This window comes from Aptenodytes patagonicus, chromosome 16 (assembly GCF_965638725.1).
Source record: "Aptenodytes patagonicus chromosome 16, bAptPat1.pri.cur, whole genome shotgun sequence".
In the NCBI taxonomy this organism is placed as follows: Eukaryota; Metazoa; Chordata; class Aves; order Sphenisciformes; family Spheniscidae; genus Aptenodytes; species Aptenodytes patagonicus.
The window spans coordinates 13234583-13254257 of record NC_134964.1 but is presented as its reverse complement, the minus strand read 5'-3'; the positions used below and the strand labels follow the sequence as shown (position 1 = coordinate 13254257).

The 19675-nt window shown below is 47.7% G+C and overlaps 1 protein-coding gene across 3 annotated transcripts in view; it reads left to right on the top strand.

The window, feature by feature from the left end:
• DNAH9 (dynein axonemal heavy chain 9) overlaps positions 1-19675 on the top strand; it is a 211213-nt gene that overhangs the window by 22198 nt on the left and 169340 nt on the right. For 2 of the 3 annotated variants that reach the window (XM_076353524.1, XM_076353525.1), the window contains 11 exons: positions 751-1006; positions 2272-2513; positions 5017-5152; positions 6223-6419; positions 6515-6939; positions 8582-8804; positions 11144-11310; positions 11678-12548; positions 14494-14624; positions 15751-15877; positions 18818-18970. In XM_076353524.1, coding sequence (XP_076209639.1) covers positions 751-1006; positions 2272-2513; positions 5017-5152; positions 6223-6419; positions 6515-6939; positions 8582-8804; positions 11144-11310; positions 11678-12548; positions 14494-14624; positions 15751-15877; positions 18818-18970 — 2928 coding nt within the window. Of the gene's footprint in view, positions 1-750; positions 1007-2271; positions 2514-5016; positions 5153-6222; positions 6420-6514; positions 6940-8581; positions 8805-11143; positions 11311-11677; positions 12549-14493; positions 14625-15750; positions 15878-18817; positions 18971-19675 lie in introns of those variants that run through there. The other variant, XM_076353526.1, reaches the window with a different exon arrangement.

Below are 19675 nucleotides of genomic sequence, written 5' to 3'. Positions count from 1 at the left end.
CACTGCCCATACAACGTACCGAATTTCTGTCACCCTGCCAACATGTGCAGTTCCAGGTGCATTTTACCTCTCATTAGCCACTAAACTAAGCAAACATATATCAAAGATATATCTTGAAAGTGATATATCGAAGACCTCGCTGCTTCCTTTGTTGCAGGGACTAATTTATACTTGGGTTTATAATTTAATAATCCCCCTCAATCGCAGCTCAAACGTGTGGTGGCACTGAGTGCTTTTGGTTGGGCTGGGAGAAATCTCCAGCAGAAGTCTTTGGTGGAAGGTGAGCACAGGAGGATTTGAGTTACTGGGTTTGGGGCCATGGTATTATTTTTATCTATTTATTCATTTTTTTATGCCAGTCAGCCCAGCAAACCAACAGAACTGGAGCCATCTTATCTTTCACTTAGATAACTGCTAAGCTCCGCTTGCAGGCATGGTATTGCTGAAAGACTCTATTGATGAGGATAGCTGAGAGAACAAGACATCATCATAGTTTTTAGAGGCTGCATAGAGTTTCCTGGCTGGGTAGTTAACAGAGCTGTCTGTCTTTTGTTGGGAAGAAAACCAGAGGCAAAGATCAATGGGAGACAGATGGTATGGACTAGGAGGTGTCCAGGCCCTTTTCGGAACATGCTGCTTTGTGAATAAAACAGCAGGAAACTCCTGAGACGCTCAGAATTGATTGGAGAATGTCTGCCAGGTAAACGGGGATGACTGCCCCGTGTTCAGCTCTCTGCCTTGTTTCTCCAGCTGGTTTCGGTGCTGAGGGAGGTGAGCTACCTGTCTGGCAGCCAGATGGGAGCCATCCCGCCGACAGCAGCAGAAATCTATTCCTCCAAGGAATCATACCGGCAGATGGTGGCCAACTTGGAACTGATGGTGAACAGATACAACAAGGTCCTGAAGACAGCCCTGGAGGTCGAATACCCTCTAATACAGGGGCAGCTGCGGGATATTGACTTGAAGCTGAAAGAGGCAGAAGAAACACTGAACTGGAAGATGGAGGGTGAGCTATGTCTGTGTTAGGGGGAAAGAGCACATACACTTGGGTCTCATCAGATTCCCCCCTGTGCCCAACCGCCGTCACCTGGTTCCCAACTGTGGTTCCCAGCAGGGCAGGTGACTTTCCAGCAGATCCAGCACTGGAGAGATGAAGGGCAGCCCTCAGCTTGCCTGCTCCTTTCCACGTTCCCTTGATCTGCTGGGGTTGTGGACAGGATTCTGCTCCCTTCAGGTTCCGCCTGGGCTTTTGGGGAGGAGAGGCTGCCCTGTAAGCAGCGCCACCAAGGAGGTGGCAAGATTTGGGTTTGCAAGAGCTGGCAAGTCTGGGGTTGAAGTATCTGCTCACTGCCTGTGCTGGCCCCCCTGTGCCAGCCCAAGTGGCCCATTGTGTGGCTGCGTGCCTTTGTCCCCGAAGCACTGCTTTCTCACCCACTTGTGCAGGGAGCGGGAGCCCCTGGCCCAGCCATCTGACACTGGGATGGAATTGTCTCAGTAAGAGGCAGGGCCACCTCGTTATCTTTTCCAGGAGGATGAAATACTGCAGCTAGAGGTGGGGTTTGTGCACCGTGACTTTGGGATGATTTAACCAGTGTTCTTGCTTGATCAGTTTTAACTGCAAAGCAGAGTGGAGGAAGACAATTTGTTTCCTCTTGGTGAAAGCAAACTGCTCACAGGTGGAATATATATTTCTGTCATCAGGCTTGTGGTATGAACAGGAACAAGTGTCCTCCCTTGGGAACGTGCAAAGCAGAAGCCCTTGTGCTGAAAATCTCTTTCTCCATTGCACAATAAAGATGAAGGGATTTCCCTGCAGTTGAACCCTAAGTTCCCTGCATTTAAGTGCAGCCCTCTCTGGTACCTGGGGCTGGCACAGCCCATGTGTTAGGGCTACAGGTGCGAGGTCCCTGCTTTAGTGATGGTGGCAGGGATACTCAGCCTGTGGTACTCATCCTCCCCACGCTGCTCTCTCCAGTAGCAGAACGTGGGAGATCAAATCTGGGTAGAAGGAATTGGGAACTATCAGATATCCCCACGGTGCTGGTACTCCTGGCAGAAAGCAGAGGCTGCGGCTGTCCGTACCATGGCTTGTTGGGGGAGGAGGCAGCTAGAAGTGGCTCTGTTGGTTGAGATGGTAAGTCTGTTGTGTTAATGATGGATGAGAAATTCATGAGACCAAGGGGAAAAAGTCAGAGACTGGTCTTAAGGGTGCACAAGAGCTTGGCCCAGAAGCTCTAAAAACATGTAGTCAATCATCTCATTTTTTACCAGGTATCTGGGATCACATGTCCGTGGTTATGGATGATGTCCACGACCTCGAGAAGAGGATACAGAAAGCCAAAAACAATGTTGAGGAGATCCAGACCACCGTGCAATCGTGGGTGTCACCCATATTCGAGAGGAAAGATGGTAAAAGAGAATCACTGCTAAGCCTAGAGGACTGTCAGGACCGTCGGGAAAGGCGTTACAGCCTTGTCACAGAGTCAGGGCAGAGGATTCATTCGCTGATGAAGGTGAGGGGGGACCTTCTCAAAGGGTTTGTTGGCTCTTCATAGGCTCTGTATGTTTTTCTGCTCTGTTGAAAATGTCTAGAGCTGTTTCAATTAATTTGAAAATCTTACCCAGTGTTAATTAACAATATCTTTGATGAGTGAGCTGGTATGGCTGTGTGGTGTGGGGCTGCTGGCTGGGCACCACTGGGGACCCAGTTTGGGGCAGGAACGGGAGCAGCTGCAGCCCAGCAAAGGAGTCTGGCTCCAGCAGTCCTGGCTGTTGTGGAGCCACTAGAGGGGAGTCGTGCATCGGGCTCTGGGGTCCTGCTCAGAGGAAAAATCCCCCTTTAAAATATTTACCTGAAAATAGAGAGGCAGCTGGCTGTGGCTGACCTTTCTGTTTCAGACTTGTTGTCCCCCTGCGGGAGCAGGAGGTGACGCTGACAGTCCATGGAGAAGCTGAGTGACAGGAAAAAAGCTGCTGTCTGAAACCTCCGTGTTTTCCAGCAACTTTTCCAGAACTGAGAGTCCTCTTTGCAGGCCAGGAGAAAGCCCAAAGCTCTGCTCCTCACCTGCCCAAGCGAGGTGCTGTGCATGTCAGGCACAGCACCTTGGCCTGGAAGGAGATAGGTTTTAGATGCAGCCCTCTCCTGAGGGTCACCATATGGCCTCAGACTCTGGAGAGAATCAGCTGACCCTCTCTAGCACACTGAGCTCTTGCTGCTCACCTTGCCTTGCTGTCTGCAGTCAGCCCTGGACCCCTCTAACCCCCTTCTCTGCACACTGAACCTGTGGTGAGCATTTTACTGTACCCATGTTGTTCTGCTGCCACAGCTGTAACAGGCTCAGCCACCTCCAGCTACCACCCAAAAGACCAGGGCACGTCCTAGATTAGCCAAGGAGAATATGGGGTTGTGGTCATGGCAGGACGGCTGGCACCACTGGTGGGGTGGCACTGCCAATGCTGCTCACAGGGGCAGGACCAACTGCAAAGCAGCAGGAAGGTCCTGGGGAGAGAAAGGCACCATGGCCCAAAATGGGGTGTCCCCATGTCTCTGTCCTGCTTGTGCTGGCCAAGCCTGGAGGAGCAGCAGCAGAAGGGCCAAGAGCTGGTCTGCTGGGTTTCTCCCAGTTGTTCAAGTCTTCCTAGGGGGAGGAGAGTCTTGAGGCTGCTGAAAGAAGCACAGTGAGGGTTTGGGTACATGCACCAACAGGCAAAGGCAGGACAGCTAGATGCTGGCTCCCATTGCCCTTCTTTCACCAGGATGAGGCCTCTGGAGTAAAGGCTCAGTAAAACACCAGTAACAAGGGGACATTACCAATTACAAGGACAGGGAATGGCGAAGAGAAGGTGGTGCTTTCAGACGGGTGTTCCCACAGAGTTCATTGCTATGAAGTACCCCTTTCTCTTGCGTCAGCTCAACGTGGCCAGGGTGAGTCCGCAAGGGGCCAGAGCTCTGGCTTGCTCTGTTGAGAGTTTAAGCACCCAGCTATGATGTGTCAAGTTGGGGAGCAGCAACTTTGGGTTGGCTCAAGCCCAACTGGCAATGCCGCTTTATCTCATGTGTGCCAAGCTGCCATGTCAGTGCTGGGAATGGCACCCTCTTCTGTGCCCCCATACATGAAATGCTGCCAACATCGACCCCCTGGCAACAGGCAGTTGGGGGGTGTGTGTTGATTTCTGCTCACTGCAAGCTGGACCTTATTTTTTTTGAGACCATGCCTCTGTTGAGAGCCCCCGGCAGTCTTAGGAGAAGGAGCATTCAGAGGACATGACAATGCAGGGGATGGGATCACAGCGGAGCATGGGAGGCTGTTGGGAGGTGCAGGGAGTGGGTACACAGCCTGGCCTTGTGGGGATGGGAAGAGGAAACCCAAGAAGGATGGGTCCCTGCTGTGACCCAGAAAACCCTGAATTTCCTGACTGGGAGCTTCCCTGGAGGAAAGGAACGCAATAAGCTGAGGAGGGAGGTTATTAGCAAACCCTTTGTCTTCTGATCCCAACCTTTATCTGTTTTTTATGTGGTTTATTTAAAATCCCTTTCTTGAATTTAAAAGTTCTCTGGTCTTGAGATGACAATTTGTAGGGCAGAGGTGTAAGCAGTCCTTGAAGGCCTCACCCACTCAAGGTAACATCATACGGGCCACCAGGACTGGGTCTTTATGTATTGGAATGAGCCTTCAAGACCCCTGAGTGCTCCCTGCCCCAGGTGTGCAAAGCAGCCTTGAGCCCTGTAGCCTCGGAGAAGAGGAAGAATAACATGTCGCAGAGTTGCTAAGCCTCTTCTGCACTCCATTTTTACCTTGTAGTTATTTTGAGTTGTTTCAGATGACAAAGCAGCCCTTGACAGAAGGAGCAAATCGTGGCCATGCCACCAGCAGCAACATCCATTTGTCTGGTTTCCTATCTCTCCACGAGGCTGGTACCCATGTGCTCACTGGCATCAGTCCTTAGCTGTGGGCAGCTCTCTTGTAAGGCAGACTCAGCCCTGCGGTATTTGAAGGCATCTTCTTTTTCTACCAGGAAAACCAGAGCCTCTTACTTGCAGACCCAGCATCTGACATCTGGAAGGCCTATGTGGATTATGTGGATGAGATAGTCCTGGATGGATTCTTCATTGCCATTGAGTGCTCGCTCAAGTACCTCCTGGAAAACACAGGTGACTGCTGGTTCCTCTCCCCTCAGTCTCACCAAAGGGAGGCTTCTGTTTTGTGCACTCCCTCATGTCTAAGATTTGCTCTCTTCTTCCTGGCTTTCTGCTGTGCCTCTGGCACTGTCTGCACCAAGTGCTGGGGGAGCCTCCAGACAGGGTGGGTGACTCCATCCCCCAGTCACTGGAGCAAAGCGTTGCTCAGGGGGAAGGGATGGGGAGGACTATGCATGATTTGCAGGGATTAATGGACAAAGTTGAGGCGTCATCCCAAGTCCGTGCTTGGGCACCAGCCATCTCCTGCCCTCCAATGAACAAAGCATCAAGGTGACACAAACTTTCATTTGTGGAGAGTCTCAAGAGCCAGATCTGCTGATGAAAGGCATGAAAGAAAAACCTCGGTCCCTGAGCATTAGACCAGTGAAGAGATGAGATGGGTTCAGGAGTCACTAAATCAGACCTCTTGCCTAAGTCTACCGTAGAGGTTCACTCACTCTGCTGAGATCAGCTTGTGTCCAGCTAAAGCACGTCTCCAGGAACACTTCCTTCTTGGATATGGAGGCACACTGAGTTGGAGAATCGAATCCAGTTCTTCACCATCTTGTTAAAACATGCACGTAATTTCACATTTGCATTTGGCTTCAGTTTCCAGTTGCTGGGGTTTTTTCATGCCTTTCTCCACTAAATTAAAGAGCCTCTTGGTTCCTGTTGTTTTTCTCCTCTGCAAGTACTTATGCGCTGTAATTGTTCAGCTCTCAGACTCACTTTTGATTAGCTAAAGAGCCTGGTCTCTTTAAGGCTTTCCTCCACAGCACTTTTTCCGGTCCTTAAATCACTTGTGTCTCATCCCTTCTCTGGTATCTCCTGCGGGTACCAGAACATCAGCTAGTTTGCCAGTATCTCCTCTGTGTTATGTGCAGACATAATGTCACTGGACCCAGCGAGTGGGTGTCTGCAATCACACCTGCCCGGTGTCCCTGTGGGGCATGTGTGCATCTTGTGGTGGGATATTAGTGGTGGCTCAAGATCACTTTTCTCCCCTTGAAAAAGGTCCTGGCATCTCTGTTCTTCCCTACCAGATCCCAAGGCAGGTCTCGCCCCCCTGTTTGAGGTGCAGCTGGATTTGGCGATCCCAGATTTGATATTTCATCCCTCCCTGGACCCTGGCACAAACGATGGCTTCTATGACATGGTGGAAAGTCTTCTCAATGACATCTACCGGATCTCATCGCTGGTGCCCAGGCTGGCCGAGCACAGTGGCTTCCCCCACTACCAGGTCCGTGGCTGTGGAGCTCCCTCATGCTGTGTGGCAGTGAGGAGGTACCATGCTGCTCCCACATCACTGCGATCTCCTCTCCTCTCCTCTCCTAGGCTGACATGGAGGACATGGCTGATCTGGCCGACATGCGCCATGACCTGATGGGACGTGTGCAAGCCATGATGGCGGCCTGCTGCGATTATCGCAGTTCCTTCGACCAATACTCCTACCTCTATGGGGACGACAGAAAGGAGTTCTGCCGACAGTTCCTCCTCTACGGGCACATCCTCACCGCTGCAGAAATTGAGGCCCATGCGGAGGACGGGATCCCTGAGATGACTCCCACGCTGCAGCAGTTCAGAGAGCAAATTGACTCCTATGAGAAAATCTACGAGGAGGTGAATCGCATCGAACCCATCAGCATCTTCCAGAGCTGGATGAAAGTCGATGCTCGGCCTTTCAAGGCGTCCTTGCTGAACGTGATTAAAAGGTGGAGCCTGGTGTTCAAGCAGCATCTCATGGACCACGTCACACACAGGTAAGAGCTGTTCCTGCCTCCTCTCCCCAGGCCCTGTGCTGACCAAAGGGGGTTTCTCTTGTCTTGACTGGGCTTTATCATTTCACACTGGTAACTAACAGACTAATACAGGAGCAAAAGAAAGGGGCCCATACTGCATGCCAACTCCATCACATCCCCTGTATCTTCCATCCCCTGGTCTCTGCTGGGAACTGCTACGGCTGAGTGTGTAGAGTGGAAACAGTTATACGGACTTGGTACCATTGATGCTCCTGGGACCTGCTGTGTGGTGTTAGATAGGACGCCTGTTTGTCCGTTCATCCTGATTCAACTAAACTAATCTCTGCTAGGGCTCTGTGCTTACTTTGTTGAATTTGAAATTAGCCATCAGTAAAGCTGCATTAATGCCATGAGATACTTGCTCTATTTCTAAATGTATTGCTCTTTTGAGTGCACTCTGTGTAAAAAAGTAATTCAGATTGCCTGGCATGAGCAGTCATGGGGAGGTAGTTTCAAGGTTACAAAAATGAGGAGCTTCGGATGTAAGTTTTAAATTAACACGTGTTCCCTGCTCTGAATAGCTGCTCAGTCACCAGGTCTGTGCAGGACGATGCGTCAGGTGATTTATTTGAGTAATCGCAACTGAAGGATGTCATAGGTCTTGGATGTGTACAAAGAAGTATTTACAGACTTATGTAGTAGTGAAGGCTGCTGTGTGTGGTGGATTATATGATCTCTTGTGTTCTTTTCAGCACCACAATTCTGTTAGATAATGTCTGTGCGAAGAGGTTTTTGTGTAGCTTAGAACAGACATTTAGGAGTTCTTATTAGGAGTGTCTGACTCAGCAGTTTAGTCTTTATTAGGTGAAGTATTTAAGGATACATTTTGGCTCAGCAGCATCCACAGAATTTAAGTGGGCACTTAAAAAGTAAGTGTTTTGAGAAGAGGAGAATGGCTGTGCTGGAAAGGACCAGAGATCCAGGAGCCCATCATGCCTCTGCCGACAGTGCCCAGTAGCTGGTGAGATTAAGAACAGGGTAAGCAGCTAGGGAAACTTCCCCCAAATAACTCTTCCTTTCTCTAACAATTTATAGCTCAAGGACTTTGTGAGACAGGGGTCATGCCTTTGTATTTAAAGACGTGGATGGATTCTTTTTTCTCCCACAAATGTTTGACTGTTTTTCTTAATTGCTGTGAATTTTTATCATCTGCATCCTCCTGCACCAGGGAGTTACCCTGTGAAATGAGGCAGTGTGTGAGGTAGAATCCCTGTTTCTTGTAGCTTTGCAACCTGCCAGGTTCATTTGGGGATCTTGAATTCTTGTATTGGAAAAGACTAGATGAAAACTGTCCTTTCAAACTCACTCTCTCCAGACCACTCCTGAGCTCACAGGTCTCAGTCATACCCCTTCTCAGATATCTTTTCTCCAGCCTGAGAGGTCCCAGCCTATTTATCTGTTCCTTGCGGGAAGCTGTACCACATCTATGGATCCCTTTGAGCATGAATTGTGGTTCTGATGCCCTCAGCATGTTGCCATGCAATGGACAGGGTTAGCCAGGGCTTTCCCCTCTCCATGCCAGTCCAGCTGCCTGGCGTAAGGCTGATGATTATTTCAACAGGACCTGCTCTCATTTTGTGCTTTCCTGCTTTGTGTTACATAGCTTGGCTGACCTTGATGAGTTCATAAAAACTGCAGATAAAGGTTTGAACAAAAAGGTTGAAAAAGGCGATTATGATGGCTTGGTGGAGATTATGGGTCATCTCCTGGCCGTTAAAGAAAGGCACAGTGTCACCGATGCCATGTTTGAGCCCCTGAAGCAAACCATAGAACTGCTGAAGACGTATGAACAACAGCTCCCGGAGGAAGTCTATAAGCAACTGGAGGTGGGTGAAAACTTATCGTGGACACATCAATTTGCCACGTAGCAGATGTCAAAGAGAGTGTGAGCTTAAGAGCATTGCAGGAATATTTAAGACCCCACTCCCTGTCATTAGAGGGCCTCAGTGGATAGTATTTTGCTATTGTGGGATGTGCCTTAATAGCTCTAAATTTTGGAGTTATATTGAGATTTTTCTTTTAAAGCAGAGATTAAGCCTTTTGTTATGTATGAAAAACATAGAATTGCCTGCTACAACTCCCAGCGATTACTCTTGAAAAAAATTAATGCATTTTCAAATACATCTGTTAATTAGGTTGAATTATAATTATTTTTAAATAAGCCAGTTCTTGGCAACTGTGGAGATGGGAAGGATAATGTTGGCAGAGGAGTTGCCTTCTCATACTACTTCAGTCCTCCACTGGGTCTGTAACACCAAATCTGCTTGACCCAGAGGACATCACTGGGAGCAGGTTATGAAAGTATTTTGGCATCTTTCCGCATCTGGCTCTGATGAATCAGTTTTCTTTTGGGAATTCCTTTCGTTTCTGAAAAGGGGACCATGAGATGGAGGTTAGAAAAGACTGAGGTGCCCAGCCAGCCTTGGGGAACAGGAGACAAGCACTGGCAACAGCCAAGATGTTACAGTGGAGAAGCATGTGGCTACATGCTGATGGATACCCTATAGTCATGGGGTGCTGTGGGCAGAGGGGTCTGTGTAGGACACAAGGTTTAAAGCAGGACCTTTTGGGGAGATGTTCCTGCCTTATGCACCTGTGCAGCAAAGGCTCCAGTTCTCTGCTGCAGGCTTGGATGGGAGCTCAGTGGGGTTTAGCAATCTCCTGGTTTTCTGCTTGTGCAACTGTGATCTGTGGGTGGTCGGGTCACCAATTCTGGAATAGTTGAGAGTCCTAAAGATGCCCAGGTTCCTACAGACTCCCTGAAAACCAGGAGAGCTGCATTACATGGATGCTCTGACTGCTGCAACAGCTTCAGTCCAGCATAAAACATGGTGCTGCGGGGAACCTGGCTCTGCTAATTCCTCTGCCCGAGAGCTGCTTGTTTGGTGCCTGTTTGTGCAAGTACATTCAAACAACTGATCTATTTTTCTGATAGAAGAAATGAGGAATGCGGGGCAGCCGTTCAGATGCGGGAGATAACAAAACAGTTTTGTTCTTTCTGGCAAGTGACAGCAGCACGTAGCTGAGTGATTCATTCACTCCTGTACGGTGGGAAAACCAGAAATAAGTTCCTCTAGGTACCGCTCCCTCCATGGCCATGGAGATGGGTGGGCTGGAGCTGGTAGTTTGTATGAGAAGGACAAAGAAGAAGCTCCATGTGTGCCCTGCTGAGGTCATGGATAGTGATTTCTATTGAGACTGGAATATAAAGTGCCAGAAAGAGACCCCTCAGGAGGGACTGGCCCTGCTCTGGCTATTTCTGCTGCCTCAAAGCTGCCTCCAGGTTATTTCCCTTCTTTCCATAGTGTTGGTGCATCTCCATTAATCTCCTCAACTATGTGAACTGGGGTGAAAAGAAACCCAAAGACTTTCCTGTAGGTTTGCACAGTACATGGGGAAGCAGGATCTCTAAGAGCAAAGCACCGGGACTTGAGGACAGCAGAGCCTTTGGCTGGTGTCAGTGCCTGGGCTGAGGATATGGCTCGAGAGGCCTGGTGAGAAGAAATAAAATCCCTTTCTGAAGAAAATCCCAGGTACAGAGGGTGGATTGTCAGCAGTGCTGTGCATTTGCAGCTTGGATGCAGACCTGAGAAAGAAGCCAGTCTTATTTAGTACTAATATTATATACACAGGCTGGAGGGATTTGCCCCAGAGAGCTTTCTAGAAGTCCTTCTGGTATAACCTCTTCTTCTGTTCTAAGAGCTGGCAGGAAATTTCCCAGGCTCTGATTCTTTATCAGCTCTGGGAAGCCAGACGATCTGATGAGCTTGCATCCGCAGCCCATCCTCCTACCTTCAGCCTCTCCCAGCAGGCTTGGGGTCCCGCTGGGCTTGGTGTTAGGACCACTGTTCTCTCTCAAGCACTGAACCATCCTGCGAGCCCAGGAGCTAGTCTGGGACCCTTATTCTGGAGTTATTGAACATGTTTATACAATCAGAGCAGCCAGTTATAAGGTCTCAGTCTTCACTAGTCTTCAAAACTGTGAATAACCAGTGAGTTTTATTCCAAATTGTGTGTTTAACCTTTGCATCACAACAAAACTTCCTTACAGTTTTAGACATGGAATCTGTTGCTTTTCCTGTTCTGTGATTATCCATAAACAGATCAGATGCATCTTATATCGAATATCAAATACTGCCTACCAGCATTTAAATTTTGCTTGCAGGAGCTGCCAGAAAAATGGAACAACATAAAGAAGCTGGCGATAGCTGTGAAACAGCATGTGGCTCCTCTGCAGGCGAACGAAATGACAGTTCTGCGCAAGAGCTGTGCGGCGTTTGATGTTGAGCAGCACAGATTCAGAGAGCAATTTCGGAAAGAAGCACCATTCAGGTATGGGCAAATTATAGCATCAGAAAAGCCCCAAGGGAAAAAAGTGTTATGGGATCATGTCCAAGTGTCCTGAGGACATATGCTTGAGCCCTTGCATACATTTCCTGCCTTCTCACAGTGTTGTATCTGTTATGCCTGGGGTTATTTTGTCCCTGGGAACACTGTCCAGTGTTAGCAAGAGAGTGAATGTGGATGCTGAGTGCACAATGTTGCTTTAAGGTGGCATCAGTAGTGCCATGTGGCTGTACCATCAATGTGTACGATAGACGTTTCATCTCTGCTTTGTCTCTTAGAGACACTGTTTGTTTTATGTTTTCTTTAGAAGTTGTTACAATATCACTTATGAAGAATAAACATTTCTTTCTAGGTTTGACACCGAAAAGCCTTATCAACTGCTGGATGCAAAGCACACCGAGATTAAACAAATGGAGTCAGCCATGACCTCAATTTATGAATCAGCTGGTCTGTTTGAAGTCATGGTGCCAGATTATAAACAACTGAAGCAGTGCAGAAAGGAGCTGTGTCTTCTCAAAGAGCTCTGGGATATGATCTCCCTTGTGAACACTAGCCTTGGTGACTGGCAGACCACCAAATGGGTGGATATCAATGTGGAAAACATGGATCTAGAGTGTAAAAAGTTTGCAAGAGAGATTCGGAATTTGGATAAGGAAATGAGGGCATGGGATGCTTTCACTGGGCTGGACAGCAAGGTGAAGAACATGATGACAGCCCTGAAAGCTGTGGCAGAACTTCAAAATCCCGCCATTAGAGAAAGACACTGGAGTCAACTGATGCAGATGACAGGTGTGAGGTTTGTGATGGACTCAGGCACCACGCTGGCTGACCTCCTGAAGCTGAACCTGCATAACTTTGAGGATGAAGTTCGTGGCATTGTGGACAAAGCAGTGCGAGAAATGAGTATGGAGAAAGTCCTGAAGGAGCTAAAAATGACTTGGAGCACCATGGAGTTTCAGTATGAGCCTCACCCCCGGACGAACATCCCATTGCTGAAGTCAGATGAGGAACTCATTGAAACTTTAGAAGACAACCAGGTGCAGCTGCAGAATTTAATGACATCCAAATATATTGCTTTCTTCTTGGAGGAAGTGTCTGCATGGCAGAGGAAGCTGTCCACTGCGGACTCCGTCATTTCTCTCTGGTTCGAAGTGCAGCGTACATGGTCTCACTTGGAGAGCATATTCATAGGCTCAGAAGATATACGGGCACAGCTTCCTGAGGTATGAAACTCCAAATCCTATTTTTCCTGTTTGGAAAGTGTTGAAGAAAACCCTATTTCATATCATGGAGGCTCATCTATAATGCCAAGTTCCCCAAAGCAGGGCTTTTCTCCTGCTGCCTTGCTTTTTCAGAGGCTCCCTTAGTGCTATAGTAGTTTCCCTAGTGCTGCCCCAGGATGTTTTTTGTACTGTAAGTTGTGCTTAAGCCTTGCTGAGAAGCTGATTTTCTCCCCTCCACTGCGGCATAGCAAATACAGAGTTCCTAGAGACTGAGTGCGAGGCTGCTAGCTTCCTTCAGTGCTGCAGGCATGTTCCCTCTTTCCTTGGAGGCAAGAGGACCGGGATAATTACTCAGACATTGCAAATCATCCAACCAGAGCTGGACCAGGCAGCTTTGGCAGCATCCCCTTCCCTGCCTTCAGCGCTGGTGCAGGGGGGGAGAGCAGCTGTTTTCCTACTCCTGCTTTGGAAAATGGAACAGAGTTGTCATTGGCGACCTCCTCGTGAGTGTCTTTGAGTCCAGCTTCCAGTCTTATTCCAGATTCCCTTGATTATTAAGAAAATCTTCCAAGCTGGTTCCTGGCCCTGCTGGACCACTTGCAGCCATGCTGAGGAACCTGCCTTTCACTCACGAGTGAACTGCAATTGACTTGTGTCACTGCCATCCCCATCCACGTGCAGCATCACTGACAGCACTGCCAGGGGACTGACACCCAAGACGGGGTGTGCACAGCCCAGTGACACCCGGACGATACACCACCCTGTCTCCATCCCTTCACTCTGGTCTGCTTGGACTGTTCCTCCCCCTGCTTTGGAGAGCGCTGGGCACATCTCGCTTACTGGGCAATATATACAGGGGCTAATAACCAGTGCCCTGAAGGTTGTACCATGTGCCAGCAAGCTGTTAATATCCAACAGCTACCTAATGGCATGTATGAAATCTCATCATGATTTAAATCTGCATCCTACTGGGCAGCTGTCTGCATCTCAATACCCGTCTGGCAGGTGGCACGGATCAGCAGCCTCTTCCCTTCCCTAGAAGAAAAGATGAAGCTCAAAGCCTCTAGAGGCTGAACCTCCTCGGGATACACCCAGGGCTGGGGGAGGACGTGCTGGCAGGGCATGGGATGCACATCTGAAGCTGGCTATATGGCTTGCATGCAGGGAGGGCTCAACCCACCAGCCAGAGCCTTGCTACCAGGGCTGAACACAGGTTAACATGGAATTGTTAGCAGGAAAGCTTGGAGCACTTTCATTCAGTGTCCTGGCTGACTTGGGAGGCCTGGTGTGGGAAGAAGGGAGGAGCAGAGATGTTTTGAACATAGCTTTATTTATTCTTCACTGTTAACTCCAGAAATTCAGGGTCCCTGTTAGGTGCAGAGCAGAGTTGTCAGCATGCTCCTCTGCTGCCAACATGGGCTTTCCATGGCCTTACTCAAGGCAAGGAAGGGCTCTCCTCTGCAAGTGTCATCATACCCATTTCAGGGATGGGCACTGGCACTCCTGCATTGTAGCAAGAGGGGAAGAGTGAACTCACGTGGAGTTGGTAGCCTTTCCCCCGTATGGGGGCATCTCCTGCTGCTGTGGCCAGGAAAACTTGGTATTTCACCTGGACATGGGAGAGGAAGAGTTATGAGGAGACACTCAAAGGGGAATTCAATCCCATGAAAATGGTTGGTTCTAGGCATTGGCTTCTGCATGGATCACTTTATCCACGACCCCTTTGGGATACAGTGAGAAGGCGGCGAGTGCCCGACTGGAGACTTGTTTCGGGCACATGGCTGGAAGAACCCTTCTGAAATGGTGGAGAGGTCCTTCTGCACTAGACAGAAGACTCTCTGCAGAGAGTCTTTGCCCTCAACCCAAAGACAGCACTCAGAGGATAGGATCTTTTAGCACAAAATTAGTGTTTTACTGTAAATGTGTTCCTTGTATTGCTTTTTAGGACTCCAAACGCTTTGAAGGAATTGATGTGGATTTTAAAGAACTGACCTATGAAGCTCAGAAAACCCCAAATGTAGTTGAGGCCACCAATAAACCAGGTCTGTCCCAACAACTGGAGGACGTTCAGAGTAGGTAGGTAGAACTTCAAAAATCCCAGGATTTTGGCAGAGACTGGGATCAAGTCTAATAAGTTTGTTTGACCTGTGCTCCAAGGCTTTCTTCTTAGACTGTGCATTCCTTGCATTCACAAGTCGCAGTGTTTCTGATCTTGAGTCTTTTTATTTGTGATCCATCACCCTGAAGCCCCCAAAGTGGAGTCTGGCTTTCTGTACGTGCAAATTCTCATCCTGAATATTGATTTACACACATACAAAGCTAGGCATTCAGCATACTAACACATGGTCTCACTACCACCCCAAATACAATGTCTTAAATATCTTTTTAGCAGTCCAAGCAGGGATATCTGCAGCAGAGCTGAGCCCACGTTCTTTAATTTACGAAATTATCTCTGCACGTATACCCTTGACACATGGTATAACTAGACTCTCTGAGAAAGACCTTAGTGTCCTGAGATGGATACACTTCTCACTTAACATATGAGCTCGTTTGCCTGGAACACACTTAAAAGTTAATATGATAGCTGTTGTGTCAGTAATAACTATTCATTTAAAATAAAGATTTATTTTATTTTTAATCAGATAAGGCCAATGTTCCTCACAGAGGACTAGCTGCATGTTATTTATGAACTTTGTAAGCTCAGCAGCAGTTTAGCATGTAAACACTGAAAGAATCATTTTAGATCGGAGCAAACAAGCTTCCTTTCAGGCTTCACAAACACAAAAAGCTGAGTAGGTCTGAATCAGACTTTAAAATGCAGCTCATTAGAATAAAAGCAGTTATGGAAATTATCATCCCAGCGTGAAATCACCTGTGGCAGTTATGAGCTTGTCTAAAACAGTAGCTCAGACCGCAAACCCTTTCTAGCCTCTTCTCCCACCTGTGTTTCTGCTTTTTTATGAGGCTTCTCTGACTCTTAGGCTGTTTGACGCTTGGGAATAGAGAGAGATCTATGAGTTACTATGTGCTATGTTGATCTGTTTGGAAAATGCTGTAGAGGACCAGCCTGCAGGCTCAGCTCACGTCTGGCATTTCCCCACGGTAGAGGAGAATCTGCTTGATAACCATAACTGTAGCATGAAACGTGAAAGGATATTTACCCACCTGTCCTGGGCTCTGTTTATCTGCTTTGTCTCCCCAGGTTGTCTCTGTGTGAGAAGGCTTTGGCTGAATATTTGGACATGAAGAGGTTGGCCTTTCCCAGATTTTACTTCATTTCTTCTGCAGATTTATTGGATATTCTTTCCAATGGCACCAACCCACAGCTGGTAAGCCTTGTACTGCTTCACCTTTGCATTTTGCAGCTGTCAGTAATGTCATGGTGGAAGATGCTGTCTTGGGACTCTCCTGTAGCTTATCCTTTCCTGAGTGCTTTTTCTCCCACCCTCACTTGGATTAATAATAATTCTTTCACATCTGGTCTTCATCTGTCATCTTTGAAAGGCAACATGTGCACTGTACGTTGTCTGATCTAACCCTGCTGATGCCCGCAGATGGTTCTGAAAGCGTTGCACAGAGTAGAGCTATGTTTTTGATGCCATAAAAACAGTGATTTTGTTTCTGCTGGGATACAGTGAGGTTGGAGGAAACCATCTTTCCTGAGGATCTCAGCCAAAATTTGTTGCTGACCTTGGATCCCCAACCCGGGATGCCACCAAACAGCATCTGCTGTTGAAAGAGCCACAGACTGGGCATTCAAATGTGGAAGTGTTGACAACTGATGGCTTGGAGAGTTCCCTTTTTTTAGGCAGAAGAGGCATTTGCTAGTCAGCCACTTCTTCCTTCCCCCATGCAAAGGCCTTTGGGGATGTCCTGATTATAGGGGGAGAGAAGAACACAACCTGAAAGAGGTAAGACAACTGGTGGTTAGATAGTGGCTATGGCCAAGGCAAGCAAGTAGATATCTTGGGTTGCCATCCATCCCTGTGCAGCTCAGGGGCCAGGCTGGGTATCTGACCTGCACTGAGGTTCTGCGCCATCTGAGGAGGCTTCTCCTCTCCAGGCTGGGTTTCTGGGGATGGTGCCTGAATGCCAGGTGTGGGGAAATCACTCCAAATATACCATTCCTCCTGTTGGCTTTGGTGGACTGCTGGATCATCCTGTGGAGGAAGCTGTAGTAACCTTCCTGTTTCAGGAAATGGCTTCACTGTGCTCTTCCCCCCATTCCCCAGGGGAGCACAGACACCTCCTATCCCCCAGTGGGCAGAGTTCAGAGGATTCAGTCCTGCAGATGTTTTTCCATACAGAGCACAGCAGCGTTAGGGTTGATTATTAGTGCTACGGGAGTTGCTGTCAGGAAGCCTCGGCCACTTTGCCTGGCAATGCTGTGCTCTGGCTGGCCTCGTTTGGGATGCATCATTTATCCTGAGGTTGGTATGTAAAACCAATCAAAATGTTCACAGCAAATGGAGATTGTTGGATAAGGAGTGAATTCCTTATTCCATCTTTCAGTAGTGAGTAATCTCACCTTCTCTAAGCTTTTCATCATTTTCAGCTTTCATGTGAGCACATGAACGGAGCAGGTTTGCAGACGTATTTGGAAATGCTAGTTTTTGCCACTAACCTTTAACACTACTTATATCTGTTTCTGCTGCTGGGTGATTTTAGCCCACAGAGTATCATAAATACATAGTTGATTGATACTTAAAATGGAGAGAAAAAAAACACAGGAAGCAAAGAAAAGATACTGTGTTGAAATGCTCCATGGAGGAAGAAGAAATTCCTGGTGTTTTCTGTTATTCAGAACAATTTGCAGTAAAATCAAAGTAAATGTCAAGTAGGAACATACATGGATACACTCTCAGCCTTTCCACTGTAGTTTCAAAGTCTGATAATTCCTAAAGGAGGATTAAATGCACAATGATATTATCCTCTTGAACTGGGTATTGAACTTGTGCAGATTCAGGTGTATTCAGGGCTCCGGTGGCAGGATTGCACCAAGGGCTGGAGTACGTCCAGCCCTGCAGACTGGCCAGCATCTGGGAACTGACAGTGGGGATTTGTGAGCAGAAACTTCTAGATGTAAGTAAAGGTTCTATGGTTTACTTAAGATTTGAAAGGAGATATGCTTATCTGGGGGGAAGCTGAGTGCCCATTGCTTCTCAGAGGTACTTAGTACCTTCCAGGATTTGGCCTTGCTTGAACGTGTGTAAGAAGACTACTGAGCTATGTCCACCTGCAGGACAGCTTGTGAGAAGGAGTGTTGTAATGTGTTGTAATCCTTTGTGAGTCAGTGAATAAGAATTAAACGGACAAGTCCACCCATCTTTCTCTGAAAGCATTAGAGCACCAGGTGTCACGGGCTGTTCTCATTTCTTATCCCACCCATGGGAGTCTGTCCATCTCCCTGTTTCTGGCTGTCATTGAGAGAGGCAGCTCCTGTCTGGGACAGCTTTGTGAGCTGACCTTTGCTGTGGGAACATCAGTCCTGGGAGAAGCCCGCCTTTGTTGGCAGTGGTGTGTGACACGCAGTGATTTAGTTGTGCGTTATGTAGTGATCTAGAAGAAGCCTTGGTGACCTGCTCGGCTCCCAGCAGGCAGATGCCGATGTTGAGAGCCTGCAGCAGCGATGCTAGCATCTCCCTGTTGGCTTTTCAAACTCAGCTGGGTGTGAACAGGACAGGACTGAATTATTCTTTTCCTTCTGGAAGAGTGCTTTTAGTCAAGATGGGGGTTTTGTAGAAGGTCTGGGTTGTTGAGCTGTTTATCATGGGTCTTGGACAGAAATAAAGGTCTTTCTTCTCCATGTAGGAGAATTCAGGACTTCTCATTGGCACAAAATTGATTTCTAGTAATGAAAAACCAGAAAGGTTCGTAGTGAAGAAAACTCCACAGTATGCTGAGAATAGGATGAGGTGGAGCAATGGCTAGAGACCTCTCATCACTACGTGTAGGGAAATTGGGGCTAGGAGGTCATGCAATGTTTGAATGTTTTCTGTGCTTTTGCCCTGTATGGGAGATTTCCCAATGGGGAAATATGACTTATTAAGGCAAGTCTGTTTCCTAAATGATGTAGAAATAGGTGGAAGTATTGAGAGAGACAGCAATAGGTTTATGTTGGCAGTATCCTGGCCACGTATGAGAAGATGTGGTGCTACCAAGATGTCCAAATCATGCTTTGTGAACATGACTGTGCCTGTGACATGTATGGTGATCTCCATTCTGCATGTCCTGTCTCAGGCGCTTTATTTACACAATTCCTTTTGCAGGTGCAACGTCATCTTTCCAAACTCTTTGACAACTTGGCCAGGATGAAATTCCAGCTGGACTCTGAGCAAAAGGCAACCAAAGTTGGCCTGGGAATGTACAGTAGAGAGGAGGAATACGTCAGCTTCAGTGAACCCTGTGACTGCAGTGGGCAGGTGAGAGGGAAGACCTTGTCTATCAAAACTATCCAGTGGAGTCTGCTCTCCTGCCCCTTGTGTGGGCATCTGTTGCCAAGACATCGCAGAGCTTCACTACTCTTCCTTTGTGTGTGAGAAAGGCTGGAAGAGGTGGTGTGTAATTTAATTCCTCCTTACACCACAGCTCTTGGTCCCACTCTGGATAGGTCCTTACTAAGCTGGGGCATAGGTGTCACAGTCCACAATGAGAGAAAGGGCTGTGGCCTTTTTCTAACTAGTTTTTTTTTTTTTAATTTGAATTTTTCTAAGCCATTTTGAAGGCTAGAGTTACAGCTCGTTACAAATATCTTCGGTAAGGGAGGGGATGCAGATTGAAAATAGACTAAGCTATTCCATAGTACCTCTGCATGGGTATCTTTTGAAAGAGAAGGCTTTTTTTCCTGTTTTCCAAATCTTCCTTCTTTCAAAGGATGAGTTAAAGTACGAAATTCAAGAATCAAACTACTGCTCATCTTATCTGTCCCTGTAGTTGCACCTTTCTCCATAGACTATTATAGGAAGCTAAAGTACAAAGTACCAGCTACTAAGCTCCCCAGTGATGGAGCTTGCTGTATTTAAACTATCTTCTCAGTGAGGGCTTTGCCTGTGAAATACTAAATTCAGCATGAATTGTGTTCCCAAGTTCAGCAGCAGCTTTCTCCTGCTGCTGGCAGATTGTGCCCA